The sequence below is a fragment of the Amblyomma mixtum genome, chromosome 5 (assembly GCF_055824585.1).
Source record: "Amblyomma mixtum isolate Tamu chromosome 5, ASM5582458v1, whole genome shotgun sequence".
Taxonomy (NCBI): domain Eukaryota; kingdom Metazoa; phylum Arthropoda; class Arachnida; order Ixodida; family Ixodidae; genus Amblyomma; species Amblyomma mixtum.
In genome coordinates this window covers 20,780,102-20,804,693 of record NC_143016.1, presented here as the reverse complement: position 1 = coordinate 20,804,693, position 24,592 = coordinate 20,780,102, and the positions used below count along the sequence as shown (strand labels likewise).

General features: G+C 48.0%; 1 protein-coding gene across 1 annotated transcript in view; it reads right to left on the bottom strand.

Annotated features, from left to right (window-relative positions):
- The window catches only part of LOC149341465 (photoreceptor-specific nuclear receptor-like), a 54,365-nt gene that overhangs the window by 15,854 nt on the left and 13,919 nt on the right, over positions 1-24,592 (bottom strand). The window contains exons 2-4 of the mRNA XM_089543575.1: positions 6,242-6,393; positions 4,274-4,488; positions 1,917-2,020 (exon numbers count right to left, since the gene is read on the bottom strand). Of these exons, the coding sequence (XP_089399701.1) occupies positions 1,917-2,020; positions 4,274-4,488; positions 6,242-6,393 (471 nt within the window). The remainder of the gene's footprint in view (positions 1-1,916; positions 2,021-4,273; positions 4,489-6,241; positions 6,394-24,592) is intronic.

The following is a 24,592-nucleotide window of genomic DNA, read 5'->3' as shown; positions in this document are numbered from 1 at the left end:
CATTGTAATCAGATTACGTTTTACCCACACTCTCCGCTCCGAACCCCTCCCCCCTGTCTGATCTGTCGCAGGAGGTCCTATAGTACTCGATGGTTAAGGTTAATTCAATGACTATGGCGGTGTCAATAGGAGCTGAGATTGTCTTAAAAGCCTCTCTGCCCACCAGCTCTTTTCAGGTACCGCGCAAGTGCTACACGCCATCACGCCCGCAGCGCCCCCTCGCCTCCAATGTGTTGGGGCCGACGAAGCAAATCCAATCACGACACCGAACCGACCGTATCCCTCGATTCACAACCACTCCCGCCGCCGCACCTCGCAAACTAAACCCCGCTCTCCGCTCTCGAGAACAGAGAGCGCGGTGGGGCCTACCGACCTCTAACCTCATTAAACGACGCGGCTGCACTAACCCCGACAGCGCCGTTCAACGTGCCGTAAAGCGCTCTGCAAACTCTCTTCTATCAACCCCACGGCCGGCGCGCATGTTCGGTCTGTCGAAGTGGGCACGGGGCGTGTTAGGAACAGGGGGACAGCGACCGACCAAGTGGAAGCACAAAAAGACAAAAAGCGGGCCTCTCCCGCGGGGTGCTGTTGGAAATAAGTTTGTGATGACTCCCGGCCGTACGTAGACGTGCGTGCTTGGAGAAGGTTAAACGCATCCGTCCGGAGCGGTTGTTGATATTAACTTGGTAGTGCGCAGAAAGAGATATAGGAGGTGCTGACCTGGGCTACCACGCTCGGCTTTCGGATTAAATAAGGCATAAAAGATGACTGACGTCTGTACTCAAGATAAGGAAAAAAAGTTAATGCACTTTTTGTTGCGAAAGCTATACTTATACATATCTGGCTTTCGAGCCGTTCCTTGCCGGAGAAATACATTTCTGTATGCAGGGCTGTTATGTCTTGAAGCCATCATCAACTTAGTCGCTGTTGCTTTCTACTTCATGCCTCCGTGTCTTCTAAGCGTGTCATGGGCATATCCCCATTCTTTGCTATTTCCCAAATGGTGTTTCTTGAGGCTTCACAAAAGAATAATGACGGTGTAAACAAGTAAAAAATCTGAAGAGACGAAGACATCTCGAATTACTTATACTCCGTTTCATACTTAGCAGGCAACGCTACGGAGGTTGCTGAAATAGTGCGTCATTGAAACTATATTACTCCGCCGCATATCACTCGTTCTTCTCGAAACTCCAGTCATTGTTTGGACGAATGCAAAGAGCGGTATAAAACGATGTAGTAGCATTGAAAATCATGGTCGAAGCTGTGAAGCGCCCAGTGTTCGGGCTCTCTGGCTATAATTTTCACGGAATGTGAACTACTTTTTTGGGCGCGGATTTAGTAGAAGTGACTCGCCCTACCAACCGCGTATCATACCGCCTCGTGTACTTCTTGCTTCTCGAAACCTCGACGATGCCAGTCACGATGCCAGGAGGTGCCAGTCACGGCACTTAAGATTTGTCGCTACGAAATATGTTTGTGTTTGTTTTGGTTGTATGCGAACTACTTTTTGCGTGCGGACTAAACCTGCGTGAACAGGCGCGTTAGCTTTGGCAGCGTTGCCTGCTGTGTATGAAACGGAGTATAGAACCCTTTTTTTTTTTTAATGCAACATCTATAAAGACGACTAAAAGCGACACGAGCCAGTAGGCCGTATCACATAAACGCGTAAACTTTTATGCGAAGCCGGTCGACTCGAGTTCCCTGGCCGAGAACTGCATGTGCGACACGTGTCAGAAAGTGTAGCAAAATGCGGTTGTCACCAGCTTGCACGCTGTGTATCTTTCAGGCTCTTTTGGTGGAAAAGTGGGCTTTGGCACTGTTTTCGTATGCGAAATTTCTCGCGTGGGGAGGGGAAGACTGCCACTCCCCTTCCATAAACCCGCTCCTATTTTGGAAGAAAAAAAAAGAGCGCTCACCGTCCTTGTTCATGCCCATCTGGAGGCACTTCTTGAGACGGCACGCCTGGCACTGGTTCCGGTGAGCCTTGTCCACCAGGCAGCGACCAGTGCCGGCCTGACACCTGCGCCACGCAAGCGAACATCACTGACAGCGTCGGACCAGGCACAGGCCGAAAGTTAGACAGTACGCAGCCCGAGATAGTATGCAGGCGGCTGTATGGCGCTGTCATCCTGGGCTTCTAGCACGTCGGCATCAAGTGTGCACCACCAAGTGCGCTATTGGTCGACAGCTGGAGATTACAAACCAGAATTACGACTCATTATCCATGTCTTTGATGCAATTATCGCGTCACTCCATGCCTGTCTGGTCCAATGACTCTGCTACAAAGCTGAAACACGTGCAGTCATGGTGATCTTCATCACAACCATTGTCAGGTTACGTCATTATGTGGGGCGATGTCCTCACTTACTGATGTCCAATTAACCTTGTCCTACGCCTACTGCGGTCAACAAAAGCATCCTACTCTCATCTTCCGAGACTTTAACCAGCCTGATGTTCTTGCGTTAATCCCTGATTGGTCTAGTTTCCAGTCATGGCTTATCCTGATCTACGCCTATATATAGGACCCTTATATTTTATAAATTTGTTCTGAGAACACAAAGGAAAAATCTGGTGGTATTCTTTAAGCTAGAAATCACGTAGACATCGGTTATTAAACCAAAAGTTCGGATTACTTTCGGGTCATTAACGCACTATTCACTACTTTCATAACCGTCCCGAAATGGCACCTTGCGGCAAGAGAGTGTTTACCAAATAGGATATTTTTTCTCACTTGTAATTACTGCGTCACGTACATTACCAACCCAGCGTGGAGCATTTATGACTCTGTGCTAGACCTTCCCTGCCTTTGTACATTACCGATTCAATGTCACAGCAGCCATTCCAAAAGTTCAATAGCCCCGGAGCAGGAAATAATTAGCGTGGGTAGTGACTGATAAACCGATCCTAATAAAATACGCCGTCAGTACCTGTGGTCTGTCCTTTCGATTCCAAAAACTTACTTTTAATACTTATCCACAAATGAAACCGTGCCGTGGATATCATACAATAAAAGAGGTCAATTCATCAAGAGTTCGAACATCGCTTCGTAGAATAAGCAGAAGGCGTTAGCTACTTTCAGTGCGGTGCGTTGGATTTTATGCTCTGGCAAATTAAACCCTGTTTCGGGCAGGAATCAGGTTAAGCCCTATTGCTAAGGAGTCTGCTAAGGGTTCTTAGAATCGGCTGAAATCGAGGATTATACCCATGAACGAAGAGAACTACATACACACAGCAGTAAGTCCAACTCTTTCATAATATTTTGAAGAAACCCATCAGTGAAGTTCGCGGTGCTGTACGTCGTTTGCCGCATCCGGTTCGAGTTAGTGGAATGCCCATTACGTTCTTTCTTGGACCCTCCGCACAACCGCACAGAAGGGGGTGAGCTCAACCCAGCGAAGTACGGGGGGGGGGGGGGGGGGGGGCGCCGGATGGCGGAGGATTACGGGAAAGGTCAAACTCCCGACAGGGACAGATTCTTTAGGTCGCATCCTGTGTGCACTTGCTTGCGATGAGGCCGACGCGTCACAGTGCGTGGCTTTGGTACCATGTCTGCAGCGGCATGCTTTGACAGCTTGAAGCGCGGTCAACAGGATATTGCCACGCTAGCTTCAGGCATGAGGAGCGACGATGCGGAACAGATGGGTGGAAGTGGCTTGCCTTGAACTTGGGGCAACCGGACGTTGGGAAAGTGAGTGTTCGCGAAGCTCGCAGCAGGAAAGCATAATTATCCGAAATCGTGATGGTAGAAAGTGTACATATGTGTACGGTGTCGCAATGAGTTACCTTCTTTCCCCAATCATTGATTGGTTGTGCTATCCTTTCCAAATTGCTGATTGGTGATGTTTTCCTTTCCCCAATAAGTTATTGGATATTGTACAGTACCTGATTGGTTATTCTCCCCACCGAGGGCGGGGACATAGGGTTTAAAACCAGCTGTTTCGGCAGGACCGAGGGCTGGTTTCGTCGCGTAGAACTACGAGCCAGTCAAGTGTAAATATGTTTTCTCCTTGCTTGTATCTTCCTTTGTGCTTTTAATTGTTATAAAATGTTAACCTCTCCAGATGTGTCCTCTAGCAATGTGATTGAGCAATTCGAATCTGCAAGACGTCAAACATCCTACAACAATCATCTTCAACCCAATTTCCCTCTACGAGATCCAAGAGAGGGAATATCAACTGGCGCAGTCGTAGAGGGGACATTTAACTCCATCGACTACCCGTGAGAAACGGGGGGAGAGAAAGGGTTACCGAATTCGACGCCCACGCCTACGTACCTGTAGATGAGCTTCCGGCGGACGCTACGCTTGAAGAAGCCGCTGCAGCCGTTGCAGGCGAGGATGCCGTAGTGCTTGCCGCTGGACGTGTCCCCGCACACGACGCACGTGAGGCCCGGAGAGGAGCCGCGCCGCGATCCTCCCGACGTGCAGCGGGACTCGTCCGACGATCCCTGGCCTCCGCCGCGGAGGTGCGGAGGAGGACCGCCGTCAACCTGCGCCCAGTGAAGGGTCAGGGACCTTCGTGCGGACCACCGACTGTCAAGAATTCTGAGTTTGCTCCGCAAGTGCCGGTGCCAGTGACATTTCAGTATCTTTTACATCCCTATCGCGGACGTTTTGCTTTCTCATTGCTCCAATGCGGGTCGCCGCAGTAATCTCAAAGTTTTTTTGCTGCTCACGGGCCCACCTGCCACCTAGGTCTCGTGACCTCATGACGTCATCACAACTTCTCCACCGAGGCACGTGGCACTGAGACCCAGGTTGCTCTCTCCGAGTAACCTCTCCTTGATCTCAGTGCCACGTGCCTCGGTGGAGAAGTTGTGACCTCACCGATGGCTGTTTTTGATACAGCCACATGCCAGGCAGTGGCGCGCTGCTTAACCGCTGTACCACTGCGCGAGGAGTAGTATGAGAATGTGAAGTACAGAATGACCACATGTGCGAAATGATACGCAAAGAGAACCCGAGGTCACTGAAGGAGCTCATCAAAGCTATCACGTCATACCTTTGAGGCGGAGCTTAAGTTTCCCCTCAACTGTTTTTTAAGTGAGCAGGTATGAAATGCGTGCTGCGGAAATCGAGCGGTAGCAGTTTCCTACCTTCGCACTGTCCGCGGCTTCGTGCCACCAATTGACTTTCGCTACTTCCGAGGCTACTGAAAAAATGACCATAGGTAGTAACAGATTAGTACTACCATCTCCCTTTTCCCATTCTCTTCGCTTTACGGCCGCTGGTATGTGGCAGAAAGAAAAAAATGTCACTGCAGCCGGCGTGGCGACATGAGTTTCAGACCCCTTACTCTGCCTCTTATGCTGAACTTTGCCATTCGGCTGCGTAATATAGGAGGGTTCAAAGGTTTTGACACATTTTGAGTCAAGGTCTGTTATAGCCCGCAGACAGTGTAAGCTCATATAAAGCAGTTCATTGTTCAACCCCAAATCTTTCTAGCGTGGTAAGTGAGCTAACTTGCTGAACGGTAATGCGGAAAAGTGCTTGTGCCTATTGCTATTAAACCAGGTTCTTGCACCTTCATTATAGTAACACGTAATTAACCATAACAACGTGTCTATGGAGATGCATTAAAATCCTAAGTCTGACATGACAATATGGCTTAGTAAACTTAGTAAATTTTTTTCGTTAATGCAAGCCCTGTGCTCAGATTCTTTTTTTTTTCCGAGTTCAGAAACCAAAACCGTGCTGCCGAAAAAAAATTTTTCGTGCCTTGTCGTTATAATGCCACAAGTATCTCTGGTTCTGGTGAAAGCAGAGATTAGGCGACAGTTACAACGTTTCAGCCCGCTCCGCAGAGTACAGCAAGCTGCGCGCGGAGCTCGTTTGATACCCACCGGTTGCCTAGCGTGCTTTGTACATTTTTTTTCCCCGCATATCACATAGGCCGTGCACTCTGAAGAGAAATGACTAACAAGGAAGCACGCTGCCGTCCTCTAGCGCCTTCCCTTTTATCTCTGCCCAAGCCTTTATGGCTTGGGCAGACTTGTCTTAAAGATTGTATTTTGTTCTCTGAAAATAAAGGTGTTTATTATTATTATTAAAGGGTGTGCGATAGAGAAGCTTACTTCCATATAGGTGTATTGACGCGTAGAGTGTAGCTCCCTCCTGCATATAAACTGTCAGTGTCTGCCTGCTTTTTTGTTCGCACACATATGATGTTCCGATTTCCGTCCCCTCCGCTGAAATGGCGTCACACACGCGCGCATATGCAGGCATGGCATGTACTGTACTGACGGCGATTCCGAGCTGTCGCGCCGCCGCCGCGGCCCCCTGCAGGTATCCGTGCACGGAGACGGTGGCCGGCGAGGCGCACAGCGAGAGCCGGGCGCCGCACGGAGACGGGTCCGCCGACGGACACGGACGGCTCACCGGCGAAGGGCTGGACTCTGCACGAGAGAGACACGCAGGGCAGAGAACAGATGGTGTGAATGAAAGAACTATCGAAAGGAGAGAAAGAGGGAAAGACTGCGTGAGCGTGACAAAGAGTGAATGAGTGACCAACTAATGAGTGACTCTGTGAAGGAGAGTTAGTGAGTGACAGCTCAGGCTCGTAAGCTGGGCTTCGACATTGACCGGCTTTCCATTACGCAGTGGCGAAAGCATTAACCGCAGCGCCGCTGTAATCATTACGAAATGGAGGGGTAGGGAACGAGATTACGGGCATTCATAAAGGCACTGATGCTAGCGAAAGCCAGAAAAGGGGAGAGCAATGCCATTCTTCCCAGCGCCACACAGTAGCCACCACACCGCTAAGTATTAAGTAAGTCTTCATTCGAGAAAAAATAGTTAATATTCGTCGCGAACTTTTCTGTGACAATGCATACTCGAAGAACGGCAGCAACTTGGTCGTGCATTCAATGGAGACGCCAGTGCTGCTATTTTTCCCTTGTTAAAGGAGCGCTAAAATCGGTTTTTGTGACATTGGATGTGAGCGAGAGCAGTTATGATTTCACCTGGAGTGAAAACGCTCATCATTCCAAAGCCCGTCATGCCCTCCTAATTTATCCCTATCTAGACAGTCTCGTTTATATATATATATATATATATATATATATATATTAAGGCGAAAGCCTTTAATGGCTCATACTGTCGTCCGTTAACAAAGCGTGTCACACGCGTGTAACTCGGGAACTAACAAAGAAGAAAACGAATGGTTGCTACAGATAGAAGAGGAAAACATAAACCTAGAAGCCACTTCTGACGACTGTAGATTAATTAGTTAATTCGTGATAGGCAAAAATGTCGAAATTGCGTCGAAATAGCGCGCATGTCGATATAGCCACGGGAACGATGTGACGCCACATCCCCCGGAAGTCGTCACGGCATAGAGAAAATTCTCACAGAACGGTCAGGAAAACGTCAGATTTGTGTTAAATTAGATGGAAAAATGTGTAATTAAGCGTAATTGACACTTCAGATCACCGAAAGATGTATAATTTGGGCATCGATAGAGCCACGGAAACGGTGTGACGTCACGTCCATCGGAAGTCGTCACGGCATAGTGTCCTCGGCTTTCGCCTCTCAACACTTTAGTTTCCAAAGTGTCCTCGCATTTTTTTTTTGTTATCTAGGTCATCTATAACCCAGAAATCTGTGGCGCCTCTGCAAATTCCTTACGACATAATCTCCCAAATCGAGCCTCTGCCACAGGAGCTTCTCTATACAAATGATATTTTCCTCGTCGGAGAAGGGACACCGATTGTTATATCAGATTACATAAAGCATCCAATACTATCGTCGTCGCAGTGGGTCGCTCTGCTTTCAATACGACGTTTATTGACTTGCTATTAAGTCCGCGCTCCACGTGTTGCCATGGTTGCAAGCAGAATAAAACTGCATGGTTTCAAGCTATGCACGTGAAAAGCGCTGCTTCCATTCCCTTATTTCTATGAGGACAATGTGGGCTCGCGTATCGACGGTATTGTGAGGCCGCCAATGTTCTCGGCAAAAGGCGCCAAGGCCGGGCTGATTCCGGCGTTACGCAAGGCTATAACTGTATGCGCATCGAAAGCGAACACCCACTGACATCTCCCATTGTACCTTATTCCTGCATCGCGAGCCATCGTTTATAAGGTAAGAGCTTCGGGAAACGATGGCCGATATCTTGTTCTTGCGGACATCTTTCCATTGGCGGCGTCCGTTGTGCTATCCGACGTATAGCCTTTTATTCTTTCATCACTTCATCAGAAATGATGACAAAAAGAACAAAACACTGAATATATATGTTTACGTAAGCTTCTGGAGGGGTATCGCAAAGGTCGTGTAAAAGAAAAACAAGCGAAGCATTGTGCATATATCTACGCAACTCCATGCACGGCTTCTCTCTGTCAAGGAGCTACGCTTCTGTATACCGCACGCTCACCTTTCTGTAGACTGCACCTGATGGGCGTTATTTTTCCCAAAAAAAGTTTCCAAATTAAGTGATAGGACACAATTAAGGTAATCTTACTTTCGTGTACAGAACACCTTGGACGAGTCATATATGATAACCTTTTCTCACAGAGGTAAGGACAAGAAATGCGTGTTACCGTTACCATTGTTATATTTTGGTATTAGCAGCCCTATTATGTTGCTACAAATGCGAAGATTCATTCTGCAATTTTACAAAGTAACGAACAGAAGAAAGCTCACATCTGAAGAGGGGCAGCGAGGTGCGCAAAAATGGCTATCAACTTTCTTTAGAATTTCTATTAACATTATATTTACTCTAGTAACCTTGTAGTAACTTCTACATTGTGTCAACAATTGTTCATACAAAGTTGGTAGAAAGTTACTTCTATGTATGTACTCCTGTAAGTAGAATGTTACTAGAAAATAATTTTTACATTCTATGCACTTTTGTTAACACAACGCTGGTAGACTGTTACTTCTTTGTATATACTCCTGTCAGTAGAAAGTTACTAGAAAATCTTGGTGCAGTTTGACACTTCGAGAGGAATAAATGAACAAACTGCATGGGGCTTGAGACGATTAAAACTATCTTGTTCGCATAATCGTGACGACATCTTGCTTGATTGCATGGTGGAATCTGTTGCAGCTAGTCAACAATTTCACTCCATTGGAAAGCGACCAACATTATTCGCAGCAAATGCATTTAGAATCAAATCAGGGTATAGGAAAGGTTTTAAAACAGAAGATATATTCCATTTTAATAATTTATATACTTCATGTACTTTATGTCTTTACGTGCTGTTGGGAGCAGAAATACGCTAGAAACTGAGAAAACATTGTTGGTCATACGAATAAATGCCTAAATAATCATGTACTGTAGGCGAACGATTCAAAGCTTTTAAAACAACTTTGAACACGAAACAAGCATTAGCAGTCATATTCTCTTAGCCGAGCATATTCTATTAACATTTGTGGATAGGAAGTTAATAGAATTTCCTTACTGCTTTCTATGTACTGCTGTCAGTAGAAATATACTACAAACCGACAGAACGTTTTATCATAGGAATAAATGCCTAAATTAATTAAGTACTCTAGCTTAACATGTGAAACAACTAAAGTGGCCTTTAACACGAAAAATGCATTAGCAGTTATATTTCCTTAGCCGAGCATATTCTATTCACATTTGTGGATAGGAAGTTCATACAATTTTCTTACTGCTTTATATACTGCTGTCAATAGAAATATGCTAGAAACAGAGTATTTCTGATCATGCGAATAAATGTCTAAAATAATCAAATACTGTAGCCGACAACTTCAAAGCGGCAATTAAACCAACCTTGAAGGTAAAACAAAGATGACAATCACATTCCCATAGCCGAGCACAAATTGTGGTGTTTCAGAAATTTCAGTTCAATGCGGTACATGCAGTGGCGGTCCCAGAGCGTGGTTTAAGGAGGGGCGGGGGGGGGGGGGGGGGGGGGCAGGATTCTGTATATCAAAAGAGAAAAAATATAAACAACGATTTTTATTTATTTTATCTACACAAAAAATTTTGTGCGCTTTGTTCTTGAAAAATAAATGGCGAACGGTATAGATGTTATGCCATCACTCAGTCTTTGAATGTTCACGTTTACGCGAGCAATATTCATTTCGATACCAGGGGAAACAAGCCGACGGCTGAGATATCCCGCCACGGCGAGTCCATGAAGGTCAAAGCACCTGCCCGGACATTTCACCATTGGGATTAGCGGCCTTCATTTTCTCAGTTCTGGGAAGTGGCTTTGTTCCGCCCTCAGTCCCCTCCGATAAGGCGGCTGGTCGGCTCTCCTTGTCAAGCCAAAAAGGGATGATCCCCTCTGGCGTCGCTGTGTCCCATGGTGGGATAAAGACATGAATGGGTGGCTCCTTGCCGCCCCGATGAGGTTGCTGGCCACCGCAGCCACAGGTGAATGGCACTGCCGTCGTCGCCGCGCCGGTGGCATGGCAAGACAAAGGTGGGGGCACGGCAGGACCACGATACCTCGAAAATCACAACGAATTGCGTTCGTATAACTACCAACGTGTAGAAGGTGCAATTGTGTGAAATAAGGCAGCGGCTAACACGGTGAACATACAAAGTAGGGGTCTGCTTGACGCATCACGGAGGAAAAAGCTTTCCAGTTCTACGTCAAAAACTACATCTCGCCCTATGAGAGCCCGAAAATGAACGTTCGGGAAAATGTGCAAAGGCTTTTTGGGGAGGCGACCGCCCCCTCCACCCCCCACCTTAGGACCGCCACTGGGTACATGGAAGTCATCTCATTAGAGAAGGCCGAGACATGAGTTGGTTGGTTCATCTCGCCTAAAAGGCGGGGTCAGTGCAAACAGGACAGGTGAAGAATGTCAGCGCAGTCTATCAAATCAAATCAAATCAAATCAAATCAAATGAAGTTTATTTTCCGTCAGAAAGAAATCAACGGAGGACTCAAACGAAATCAAACGGAGAGAGAAATCAAACGGGACAAGTGAGCAGAAGAGTGGAAATCTGGGCCAGTTGGTACTGTTGGGAACGTGGCCTCTATCCCGCCGCTGCCACCAGTGTTAAGAACGGGGCCACACGCCCACCGCTGGAACCAGTGTTAAAGATGGGGCTTCTATCCCACCGCTGGAACCAGAGTTGAAGACGGAGGGGTCCTGGAGATGACTAACTCGTTTAGCCTCGCAGGTACCGGCTCCGAATGACGATGTCGGACTGCGTTATCGAGGAAACTGTACAGAAGGGTTTATTCTACATATTTACAGAAGAGAATCGAATCGAATGCAATGCAATGCTGCGATCACACAACAACATCCCGTTAAATACGGTTCGCGTTCCCCAGATCCCTGACTGGGGAACTTAGTTCGAATAACGTTGTCCAATCGGATGGGCCATTGATGACGCTGGCGGTACCACCCACGGCACGGGGCGGTGCTGAAGCTCTCTCGCTCTCTCACAGCTTGGGGGATGAGAAGGGGAAGAGTCATCAAACACAGATGCGTCACCTTGACCACGGCCGCAAGTTTTCTGTGCGTTGCCTCCGTGGGAAAGCAGAATCCCGCAGTCTTCTCGCAGGTGGTTGAACCTTCTCGAACTCCCCCGCCGGATGGCCGAAGCACGAGACCCCTTCGACACAGCGTCTTTCAATTAGCAGCCTCGCTCAGCGTGACCTTGCATAGCATCATCCCGTTCGGTGACCCGAAGGCCGACTCGGCCAACGTATACCGCTGCTTCCGCCGTGCTTCATGTGCATCTCTGCTTCCAGCGTTGCTGCTGCTGCTGTCACAAGTTCTCGCCGCATCTTTGCCTAACGACGACACTCGTCTGACAGTAATTTCTCCCAGGCTCGTGGGAGACAGCGTCCTTCGATCGGTTAGGAGGTTCGGTGATTTGGAGTGCAACAACCCCGTCCGTCGTCGTCAATGCTTCTGCCGCCGGCGCCAGGCCTCGTCTTATCCCTTGCTTTGCGATGAGTCACACCCGGCTTCCAGGACCACGTTGTCCACTCTTAACAGTACATAATGCAGCAGCGAACCAGGAGAACCAGTCTCTTGAGACTAGTCAAAATACGACAGACTACATACGACAGACGTCCCTTCGCTTGTCTCGGTCGTTTTCGCCGTTCTCCGCCATTTAGTCATCGCATGGATACACACTAAGACAACTGTTGTTCAGTTGCAACTGTGCATCACATTATTTTGGTATGTATGCAGCAGATGTGAGGCCACGCTGCCAGATTACCCTAATGGCGCGGAGAATCTCTTCCCCTGCCCTTTGAAGCAGCGTCGGGCACTGAGCTGATGATTACTCCGGTCTTCAAAACACTGAGCTTTTGGAAGAACTTTGAGCTCTCTCTCTATCACCCTTTCAAGCGCCCATACTGATATTGCAGGGGCGCAGTTTATTTTCTTGTTTTCCTGTTCTTTTCTTAATTATTTTCCACCAGGGATCCAAAAGTTGCACCTACGCATCCTATACCTGCTCCACTCTTCATTTGCCTCCCCCAATGTCGTTCCCGGTGCAACGTAGGATTTCTGCGGGTTGTGCACACTGCTTGAAGCAACTGCTGTTTCATTAAAGAGCTCACTCACTCTATCTTCTACGGTTACCCGAACCATGGAAGCGCCGCTGATACGTCATTTACTTCGCGAAATAAATCCACAAAATGATCTGTGACAAAATTGTCCTGCCTTATAAGGACGATGGTATCGTTAACTGGACTGGTTTAGTTTGGTTTGGGGGGGTTTAACGTCCTAAGGCGACTCGGACTATAAGGTACGCCGTAGGGGGGGGGGGGGGGGGGGAGGGCTTCGGATAATTTCGACCACCTGGGCTTCTTTAACCTGCACTTTAGCCGGGCCCAGCAAGCTGTAAGAAAAAAAAAACATGCGGATGTTGTTACAACGAAAACAAAAACAAGGAGAACAGCAAACGGCGCAGCGGTACGCAGAGCAAATCTACTCTCTTCCGTGGTCAACACTCGGATGAGACAAACGCCCCTGGCTCTTATCCACCGCATCAGCAGCATCGGGCACACCAGAGAGCGGTCAGGGGAAGGAGCGGCTGAAAAATGGGCGCTCGCCGTGGAGTGCTCGAGTCGGTAGCGCGGGAGGAGAGCATCATGGCGGAAGACAGAATGGCTGCTGCTTCCCGCCGGGGGAAGAGCCAGTGCAACGTCCTCGAGGAGAAGTGAAGGGAAAACGGGGAGGCGATGCCGCATCGATCGGGCCCCGCGCGGCCGCTTCTGTGCTATAGAGCGGCGAGCGTGGCCTGCCGCGCCTTGAAGGTTCACGGGACCGCGAGTCGCGCGAGTACCGACGTCTCCTGACCCGTGCGCGTGGGCGGGCTACCGACAATGTCCCTCGCTGCGTCTCAGCGTGTGAGCGCAGTTGGGAGCCGAAATGCCTGCTTGGCGGAAGGAAGTGAGACACGAATTCCGCACACTGGATGGAGCCTGTTACGTGTCCTCCGTCGTCCATTATCAGCTGTAAACACGCGTTGAACCTATATCCTTGTCACTTCGTCGACCTGCGAATAGAGATATGTCTGGGAGGGTGGTTTTTCCTTTTTGGCTTCACGTTCATATTCGGAGAAGCTGCCTCATATAAGCTTCCGTGAGGAAGTGTATTCCTTCCACAGAGCTCTTCGGGGTGATCGCTCAGGATGCGTGACCTGTGTTTCTGTTGTTGAAAAGACGATGTGGATAGATGAGGCAAGCCGAAAGTGACGTACAGTATGCGTCATACTTAGAGAGAACACGATAAAGTTGCTTCATCACGAGGTGAAAAAAAAAGAAAAGACGCAGAGAGTTCTAGAGCAGGAGCCTGAAGCTGCGCTCCTGATTCGCGGTGAAATCTACTATTCTCTATGTGAAAAGCCGGTTTCTCGCGTTCCCTCTAAATATGGCGCATACTATACAGTATGCCATACTGCGAGAGACGCAAGCGCGTATTGGAAGGAGGCTCACTCACTATGTGAATCTCTTAATTGCTACGTTCCCTTTCCACAATACTTCCTCAGTATGATCTCGCACCGAGTATACCCCACCCCCAAAATGGTGGTTTTCGCGTATTTTCACTCTAAGCAAGCAGTTCGATTTGGAAGGTTTAAAGATCAGGTGGAAGCTGTTGAGAAAAGCCGGCTGAGAAAAGCCGGTTGAGAAAAGCTGATGCCTTAGCTTCTGTTGATATGAGTATGAAGAGCTCTCTATCGGCTCCTTCCTTCCATCCAACTATAACTTTGTAAGCCTCCTTCAAGTTTTCCATAAGCTCTGATGCATATCTATAGGAAAGGAGATCGCAGTCAAAGAAGGTCATCGGTACTCTTGTCAACAGTTCACTGAAGCTATGGAGAACGAAGAATGGTAGTGGGAAGTGCCGACAACGACTGCTAAATTTAGTCATTTGCTCTCTTGCACCGTTTAAGTATGAGCTAATCAGACATAGCCAACTCTTTACTCGTACCCAGAAGCACTCGGATGGGCCTGAAGCCTAAAATTGAGTTGTGTAGTTCGTGTATCACACGCCTGGAGATAGCATCCTTTCAAAGTTCGTGCACTGGTCACTAAGAATAGCACTTGAGCACTGAGTCACTATTAAGACCTCCTTGAAAACATAATCCTTGCAGTTATAGGCTAATAAAAAAAAAAGAAACGATGAGCTGTTATACACTCAATGTTAGGCAACTCTATGCGCTGTGTTAAAGAGCCTAAAACGTAGTCACCTGCTCTATTTTCTTCTATTTGCCAGCATTTTTGAGACATTAAGAAACAATGCTAAAAGAACATCATTCAGATCTTCGCTGCTTCAGTTTCTCAATCTTCGATCTTGCTAGGGGTACAATTGCAACCCTTCAGTGCCCCAGCAACTCGACATATATCAAAACGCTAAGATGCATTCTGTCTTTGTAATGACCCCTTAATTAGGGTTGTTAATTTGTATACCAGCAAATTGCGAAATTTTCAGATACCACAGTGCAGCAACGTTCAAAAAAAGAGAGAGAGAGAACACATTTGTCTCGCAATCAGCATTTTCAGAACATGTGTTTAAAGTAGAGATGTGAAGGTCTGAAAAAAACACTGCAATTTTGGAAAAAAACCGGTTTTTTTCGTTTTTTTCAGACGAGGAAAAATGGAAAGAAACATCGAAAATTTCACAATGCAATTTCAAGGTTTTATAATTGGTTGCTTTTAGTTTAATTTTTTGATTTTGCTTTGAAAACCATTACAGTGTGCATCGTGGAACGATTGGAGAGCAGTCGTCATCGCCGGTGCCAGGTAGTGCTTTTAAAACGTTCGTGCTGCGAGTACGCGGGCTGAAGGCCAGGTCACATATAAGATCCAGGCTTGACTTAAAAACACACTAATACATGACCTCACGGCTCAAGTAAAACAAAATGGCTGTAAATTCTACCGCGCAACACACACGGCATAAATAACATTGGCTGCTGTGCGCGTAAGCGGTTTTAGCCAAATACAAGCCTAGATTCTTGATTTTTAACGTAGCAGAGTAGAGGAAATTCGCAGGAATTTGATCGAGGGCAGGCGTCTGGGACTCAGCGATGCACGTGGCCCCATCTACCTGGTGACAAGGCCTTTGCACCAACTAGCCGCTAACTCGTCTGGCTTGCCGACTGCTGCAGATACCACAATCAACCGCCAGCTACGAACGAAACTGGTCACGTTTCGGAAACGTGCGAACAAGGATTCGCAACAGGCTTTCAGGGGAACGCGTTCGAAAGCTTATGTATGTGCAGTCGAACCTAGCTGTGGACACAACTTCAATCCATGCTGCTGCGCGTAGTGCCGCATCCAGCGACAGTGACTCTGAGTCCGATATGGAGTGACTTATAGATCAGTTTTCATGTTCCCTTTCTCGGTGCAATAGAACAAGAAGTTCGTTCCACAAATATAATATTTATATCTCCATATTCGCCTCAAGTGCAAATGATTATTTATCTTCTCGGTGCAATAGAACAAGAAGTTCGTTTCACAATATGAGATCTATAACTGCATATTCGACTGAACTTCGGAGCATTATTACTGATAGTTGTGCTGTTGCAAATAAACATGTTTTTGATACATTTTGCAAAAGTTCCAATTTTTCATGAAAAAAACTTGAAAAAAATGGTTTTTTTCATTCCATTCAAAATTTCTTGAAATTTTACATCTCTAGTTTAAAGTTCCTTAGTTTCGGTTTCTTGTCTTTTATTTTCCATGTATTTTCACCTCAGCTCTACAGGCAGTACGCTGCCTGTAAAGAGACCACAGTGCCCCAAAACCAAATACCGTTTCTCTCCTTCCCTTCTCCAAGAAAACTCAGTGGGCTACACGGCTCGGAACAGAAATCTGGAGGCAGCTTCTTGCTGAGAGCGTTGCACGCGACAGGGCCGCCGTGTGGCAGCACTAACAAGCACAGCCCGACGCTCCATTCGCAAAGCTAAAGGAAAGGGGAGAGGGCGAATTGGAGGGGGGGGGGGGGGGGGGGAGGTGAAGAACCCGGCATGAATGTGCCACTCGCTCTCAGCCGTCCTGTCGAGATGTCTTCTTCCAACGAGCTTGACTCGTCGTGGGACCGTGGCGGCGCTAGCTGGGAGGAGAAGCCGGATGGCAGGGGCAAAGGCACCCACCACCACCACCCATAAAACAGCGAGAGAAGGAATGATAGAGAGAGAGAAAGAAAGGAGGAGGAAAACGAGGGCGTGGCCACATGCAAGCACTCTCTCGCCCATGTGGCGCCCTGCAATGGAAGCGGCGGCGCCAAAGAGCCCCTCCGGTCGCCGGCCTGCCGCCAATCACAGTTCGCGCCGGCCACCGCTGTGCTCCGCCCCATTTGTCTTCTTGCTGCTGGGTCAGGGGCACCTTTGGGAGAACCCGGCTCCCCCGCCATCGCCGCATACACGAGAGAGCGCGCATGGGCCACCATCCAGGAGATGCCCACACAGCGCACCTCTTCCCCATCCCCCCCCCACGCCTCCTCCCCACGTATATGGAAAAGAGAGCGAGAGAGAAAGCCAGAGAGCTGTATCGCCTGCTGCATGCGAGCAGCGCAATCTCTCCCGTCGACGCCCGTTTTCGTGATCGACTCGTGCCGTTTTTTGGCCCCCGGTTGCTCCCGATTTTCCCCCGGGGAGGAGAAGCCGGCAGGGGTTATGGGGATGCCGAGACAGGAGGGAGGGACGAGGAGCAGCCCGGCTTTCATAACGCGATCCCAGAGCGCGCGCGCTGTCTATCAATCCTCCAGCGTTGCAGGCGGCAGCAGCAGCACGAAACATCGCTCTTCCTTGAATTTGACGCATCGCCCACGAAGGCTGGCTCGGTCTCGGTGTTGAACCTTGTTTCCCCCTTCCTAACCCCCCCCCCCCCCCGCCCCTTTTCTTTCTCCGTCCCGTTCCTTTTTGCGCTCGTGCCAGCGCGATGGACGAAACTGCAGCCCGCAGCTCGCTCGCCCTTAGCTACCGACCCGGCAGGGTGTGCTGTTGCTGAACAGAGATGGCGAAACGCCATGTAGTGCACGCCTCTACGTGTGGTGCAGCGCGGCTTATATAGTTTCGTCATCATATAGGTGCGTCCGTTCCACGGTGGCACTTTAGTCCCGTTGATCGCGTACCGAACGGGTTAGTAGGCATTTTCGGACGCTGAGAGTCACTCGTGAACTTCTGAAACAGGCGGGAAACGGAAAGAAAGAATTGATAGGTTTTGTACGTATCGTATATCTAGAGTGAGCTGCGAGAGATGCCGTCGCAGCGGAGGGCACAAGATTTATTTCATCTTCCACGAAAACTTTAACATGCACCTAAATCATCGTTGTTCTTGCATCTCGGTTCAACAAAACACGGCCACCAAGGAGATCCCGCAAAGTCGTGCCAGTAGCAGCACGCGAAAGAAATAAAGCGATCGTTGCGGATGAAAGAAAGGAACAGAATTGCACTCATAGCCTCTGACTTGCATTCAAACGTCGGTAGAGATCAACGCCATTTACTTGCGGCGTTATCGCGCCCATAAAAATATCATTGCGTTTCCAGAAAGAAACGACTATTTCATATCCATATATCTATAAATGCCTGCAACAGCATAGTTGCAATACAGTGTATTCGCAAGAGCTTACGTTATTTGTGGCGAGGTTATGAAGCTTCAGGAGTCGGAAAGAAATCCGTCCGTTGCTGCTTCGAGCGTCGGAGCAGCAACATCGAAGGTGAGCCCTGTTTTTAAATTTTCTTTATCGTCAATGTGATTCAAGATATCGATTATCAGAAACACGCATTTAAAAGATTTTTACTTGTCTTTCCCGCTTTACCTAATTATGGAATGGTGTCGCTGCGCGTGGTATTCTCGCCGAAAGCTAACTTCATCTACATCACCAAATACACCAACTGCGTCTGTATTTATGCATAAGAGGTGCGAGAGACGCAATTTTATAAACATGAAATGCGAGAAAGCCAACTCAACGAGCTTTCAAAAGCCTGTTTTCTGACTTTCGATATTTCCCATTAGGAAAATTTAAAAACACAACCCACCTTCCATGTTGACGGCCATAAATTTCGCAATATAATTTTGCCTCCTAAAATCAACAATAAAAAGGGTATTAGTATATATTAGGTAATTAATAGTTTAATTAATGATCCACATAAGGTACATATTGTCCGCTTTGCCGTACAATCCAGCTGAACAGACTGGACCGGAGTATCTTTCATACTATTTAAAATAAAAATCTGTAACGGTTAAAAAATCCCCCTGGATATCATATGCACACGTCTGGAGATTTGCGCGTTGCAACCACTGAAGTAATAAACAGCAAACAGAAGGCCGGTGCGCACGCAGGCTAAATTGGCCAAAGTCTAGGTTGCGCTACATAATGTAGTCTTGCGCGGATTCTATTTTGGTGACGCCAAGAAAATCACTGTCAATATCTTCACCACTGTTGCCATTATGATCGGCTGGAAAAAATTTAATAATCATGAGCCTTAATTGCGTTTTTTTTTCTCTTTGTACTCAAAACGACTTGAGGAGGAAGTGAGAGGACAGGGGAATAAGTCGGAAGACCAATGACGCCTCAGGGAAAGTGAAGCACATTAGTTATGAGCATATCTTATCAATAAAAAACGATCTATTAAAAAGGGCAATCAAAATTTTCACCATTTTCGATCTGGTTGAAAGTTTGAATCCAATGGAAAACAGGCTCGTATATAGGTTACCATAAGAATATTCGCATTTATATTTTTCAGTAGCAGCCCACTATTGATAAGGCTACGAAGTCTCTGCAGCAGAATGTGCACGGGACTTCGACACTACTGGCACAAGCATGCACGAGACAGTTAACCACCGCTCGAAACAAGGCCCTCAGCTTCGACGTACAGTATACACGTACGGGCAACACATTAGCGATACGTCGAACGACTCCATCCTCCACCGCTGCCTCGGCTATACAAGCAGACACGGCGTTCCATCTGTATGCCGTACATACACTTGGTTCCCCGCAGGTTGACAGCACGACGTCGGTGGCCGCACATGCGTCGACGACTGCAGAAACAAACTCGCGTGATTTGAGACAGCACGCGTAGCCTGCTCCTACAGCGTCTCACTCAGCACCGCGCTGAGGCCGCGACGCAATTAGACGGGTTCCGCCGCGTGCTTCAATGGGTTCGTTTCTTGGCCTTTGTTTCGTGTAAGCGTGTCCCCCTATATTCCACTCGGCCCGCACGCCCCCTCTTGTTCTCTCGAACGACACCTCGCATTCAGCGCTGCACAGTCCCACCAGCGAGCGTGAGCGTGCGGAGTCGAGAGGGTGAGACAAAAGTCTGCCGCGCGCGTCAGCTGTCATGAGTGGCGAAAGTGAAATACTGCCACCAACGAAATCAGCGCCGCATTTAGCGGCGATTGTCGCCTCGAAAGCCGCGTGATGACGTCGCCTCGTTCATCGGTCCTGTCGAGGACGCCACCAATGACAAAAGAAAGTTCTTCATGCCCCCCGTGCGTCATGAGAGCCTGTACGAACTCTTAACAACTTGCATGGTTGCGTACACACGATATTTGGACTTTTCTACGCATGTCCTTCCTTAATACCAATTCTTTTAAAAAAGGGCAGTCGAAATTAAGCAGAGGTGAATGACTACAAAGGGGACTTACCTCCATGATGTTCATTTAAATGTACCTGAGGATGAGACAGGTGATGAAAAGTGGCGTGTAAACAATGATATTGGATCGGCATGCTAAAATCTCACTGTATACCAGGTGATCTACTTAGAATAAATCCAAATCGGTCATTAGAAGACAGAAAAGAACGAACAGAGAAGATGGAGCGAATGACCAATTCCGCATATGTGGACATTATCGCTATCCCATTATCGCTATCCGAACTGTCATCAGTGCACACTCGACCTGAAAGTCAGACCCGAAGGGAAAACCAAACTGCTAGTGCACCAAATTAGCATTTCGCCTAACTACGCAAATCGGCCATTAGTTTTTAAGAGCGTTAGCTCTTATCACGCTTCGAGATTTCGTGGGGTGTGCTACCACCCTGAGAAAACCGCACATCTCGCATTGAGACTTGTAGCGCCATCTACAATAGCATTGTAGAAACAACCAGCTGTCACGTGCCAATGATGACGTCATGGTCCAATATGGTGGATAGAGGTGGAACTATATGACGACGAAAGTGCTATGGAAGAAGACAGTTCGCCTAACCAATTAAGTGAAGAATTTGATGAAGGTGCCAGCGAAGATGTTAAGCAGTGATTTGTGTGATAGTTGGCTGCAATATGTACAAGTGAAACGTTAATGAGAGTGTCCATCATATGGGGAAATAAACGTACAAATTCGTATTCCCATTAGTGCGCCTCCCTTTAATCTCATTCATATCAATTATAGTAAACCAAGCAGCTAATGCCCGTTACTTCAACCTCTTCCAGACGGTGGCGACGTTTTTGTATGTGCTGCAAAGCTTGAACCTGTAGCGCGACTATGAATAGGCTCCCGCGCAGCAAGCATTGCATATTTCCCGTCAATCTTCTCTGTATCTCCATCACCCTACTGTGGTTGAAGGCTTCCCATTTTCTTCCTTGTGGCACTTTTTCCTTTCTATCCCCTTCCTTATTTATTTTTCTTATTCCCTTATTTACTTTTATTGTGACCTTCTTCCATTGTAATCTTTCTTCTCTGCCCCATACCTGACGCCCATCCCAGGGCAGTGCGTAGGCTTCAGCAACCAGACCGCAGCCAAATTCCTGGCTTTTCACATCACAAAGTTCCTAGCTTCTTCTTTCCCAGGCAACTCAGCTGTCACATGAGCACAGCGTTGGAAAAAGGAGATACATTTTGCATAGGATAATGCTCAAAAGAAAGGATGAAATCTTCTCCGTCAGCCTGCGCATGCGCGAGGGATGACCCGCGCGGAATCGCTCAAACATTTCCGAGCGTGTTCTCGCGCGTGACAGTCGCAGTCACGGGATCGGCCCTGTTGGAAGGCGATAATTGAATGGCGGCACGAGCCTCTTCATCCCGTCCCAAAGGCGGCGTGTATCGAGTTAGCGGTCGTGTAAAGGTGTGCCACGAAGATCTTATACATGCCACGCACGCAGGCATTGTGAGCGCGTTCAGGTCTTCCATGCCGTTCCTTCCCCCATCTTATGTGCGTGAAGGGTTGCCCCTTCCTTTCTGGCCACATAAGAAGGCGCCGGCATTTAAACGCCCGTGGTTTCAGCCCGGCAGAACACGTGCAGTCGAACTAGCGGGCGACTGTCGTTCAGGAATCAGCTCGGATCCTGTACATCTCTTCGCCGCCGTCACGGAGACAGTTTTCACACACACGTGTACTCGAGCCCTGCGTGCAGTCAGCCGCGGTCGCGCCAAAGGAAAAGCCGACAGAGATCCGTCCCGTTGAACACGACTGCCTGTCTCCCCCTTTGAGTTCCTCTCGTTTTGCCCTTATGTAACAGACGCGCTGTATAGCTCTTGACGGTGCTGCAAAGTCGCATATACGACAGAGAGGCCGGGCCATATGCATGGCGGCCGGATGAATAACGAGCATTATCCCGAGCCGCCCGGGAACGGAGAAGTTACGTGGCGTTTGTGTAGGTGCCTTTCCTGTACAGACGACGCGCCATCTGCTAGGCTCTTCGGTAAGTCCTTCTATTTCTTGTTTCTTTTTCTTTTTTTGCGGAACACGCGACTTGGGAAGACACGTTTCTGGATAAAAGCGTGTTTGAAAGAGAAAGAGTTTATGAACGCGTTTTTTATATATACATTGTAAGATTTCGCTACAGCAATCAATATATCCGCAGATAATCCTTCGGCAGACGTGCATTTTTTTTTTTTCTCATTGACGTTTCTGATATCGTCAAAAGCGTTCCCCATTGGTTTTCTATGGCAGTCTTGCCTGGTCGATGCGAGCGATGGAAACACTTTAAAAAAAATTTGCAACACATCGGAAGAATAGACGATTACCTTCAATATTTCGAAAACAGTACATCTTACAATTTTCCAATATTCAAATTTTTTTCAAGAATGTTGGACATGTTAGACATGACGAGTGCTTTATATCCCGAGTTAAGCAGACGACTCCCTCCCTGCCTGAGTGCTAGCATCGAGTCAATTTACGATGCAACAAGCAGGTTACGACTCTGTACAAAATGATTGAAGATAGAAGCATCCCCTTTGAAATGGGGAGGTGGCAGCTGACATCACGTTGGGGCAGAAACGTGGAGACTAACAAAGAGGGTTCAGCTTAAGTTAAGGACAACGCATCGAGCTATAGAAAGGAAAATGATGGGTCCCCCCCCCCTCCCCCCCCATCATTTTCCTTTCTATAGCTCTATGCCCCCCTTACTCAATGCCCTTCTGGGCCCTGTAAGGTATTTTGAATAAGTAACGTTGAGAGATCGGAAGCGGGCGCAGTGGGTGAGGGAACAAACACGGGTTAATGACGTCCTAGTCGAAATCAAGAGGAAGAAGTGGGCTTGGGCACGGCATGTAATACGAAGGCAAGATAACCTCTGGTCCTTAAGAGTAACGGAGTGGATTCCTAGAGAAGGCAAGCGTAGCAGGGGGCGGCAGAAAGTTAGGTGGGCGGGTGTGATTAAGAAATTTGCGGGAATACGGTGGCCGCAACTGGCGAAGGACAGGGTTAATTGAAGAGACATGGGAGAGACCTTTGTCCTGCAGTGGGCGTAGTCAGGCTGATGATGATGATGATGTTATCAATTAACTGTCTAAAAATTCCCATTTTCAGTTCTACACTTCTAACCTTTTGTCACCCGTCTGCATCTGAGCCGCCAATCTTCCAACCGGTTTTTGCTAACTTACATTGCAGATTAATTCTCATGAGCATTGTTGTCTCTAAAGCCTAGAGCCTCAGGAAGGGTGATTGTGCTTGGATCGACATCCGGATAGGCACCATGACATCCGAGTACGAGATGTTCAGTTGTTTCTACAGATTTACCACACACCGCACATGTGTCATCTTCCTGGTTAAATTTATTTTTGTAGCTGCGCGTTTTGTAAGGCAGTCCACTGACGCAACCTCCCGACAGTATAATTACATCGTGCGATGCTCCGCCATCACCAAACTCTGCTTCCAAATGAAACTACTCTCACGCTCCTAATTGATACAACAAGGAAACAACCTTCAAGTGGCTGTTTCCTCGTGTCGTTTAAATAACGCGCGTCGTTCAGCGTGAATTATACAGCGTGTCGCAGGGGCTATTTTGTTCTTGCCTACCTCTCCCGAGCGCCCCATGCCTCAAATGCAACTCGCGGGAGCACCCGTATATCAGCTCCACAAACGACGCCTACATGACCGCGGTAAATAACGAACAACGACTCTTTTCTCGCGAAAAAAAAAGAGCACGCTTCTCGCGAATTCTTCGCGCGCCGGTCTCGATCGGGCGCGCACTCGATTGTCCGTTTCTGCCACCGCGGCAACCAATGTTCGAGATCGACAATTGCGCTTATTCTTTCTCTTAAAATTTATTCCCCTTCGCGCCGTCAGATATATGCGCTCGGCTCTGAGAGTTGGAGAGCGCGATGTTTCGGGTAATGTATATACATGTACTCCAGCACGGTTTCGCATTCATGTCGTTCAGCGACAAAGGTCGCCGAGTTGTGGATCTCGGCGCATGCGCGAAATCACAGAGCTGTGAAAAAAAGGAGAAGAGACGGAGAAACATTTGAGCTTGCTCTATTCAAGCGCATGCAGGTGCCGCATCGCGGCAGTTCACGTGGCTTCTGGGAACACAGGGTGTACATAGAGTACACGTGTGCACGTGTTCATAAGGCGCAAGAGAGAAAAGGAAGGTAGGAAATTTTGATGCCGATGTGAGCGCGGTATATAAAAAGGGGGAAACACCGAGCCGCGTTGGCAACAGCAGCTAGCGCGAACTTTTGCTCGCTGCCGAAGCGGCGCCCACGCGTGCGTCTTTGTGCCCGTGCTCGCTCACTTGGGGAGATAAATTAAAGGTGAATGGAGAAGTTTCAATCACGGAGGCTACGCGCAAACACACCCTGAATGTGTGTCTCGCTCTTTCACTCTCCCTTTCTATCCCTATTTCAAACAAAACTAAACACTTCTGTCAGGAAAAAGAGAAATATCGAAGTGTGCTCGAGTGAGAAGCGACAGAGGTGGAAAGAAAAGGAGAAGAAAGCGTGTGTTTTGAGAGAAAAAAAAAATAAAGGGGGTTAATGTCGT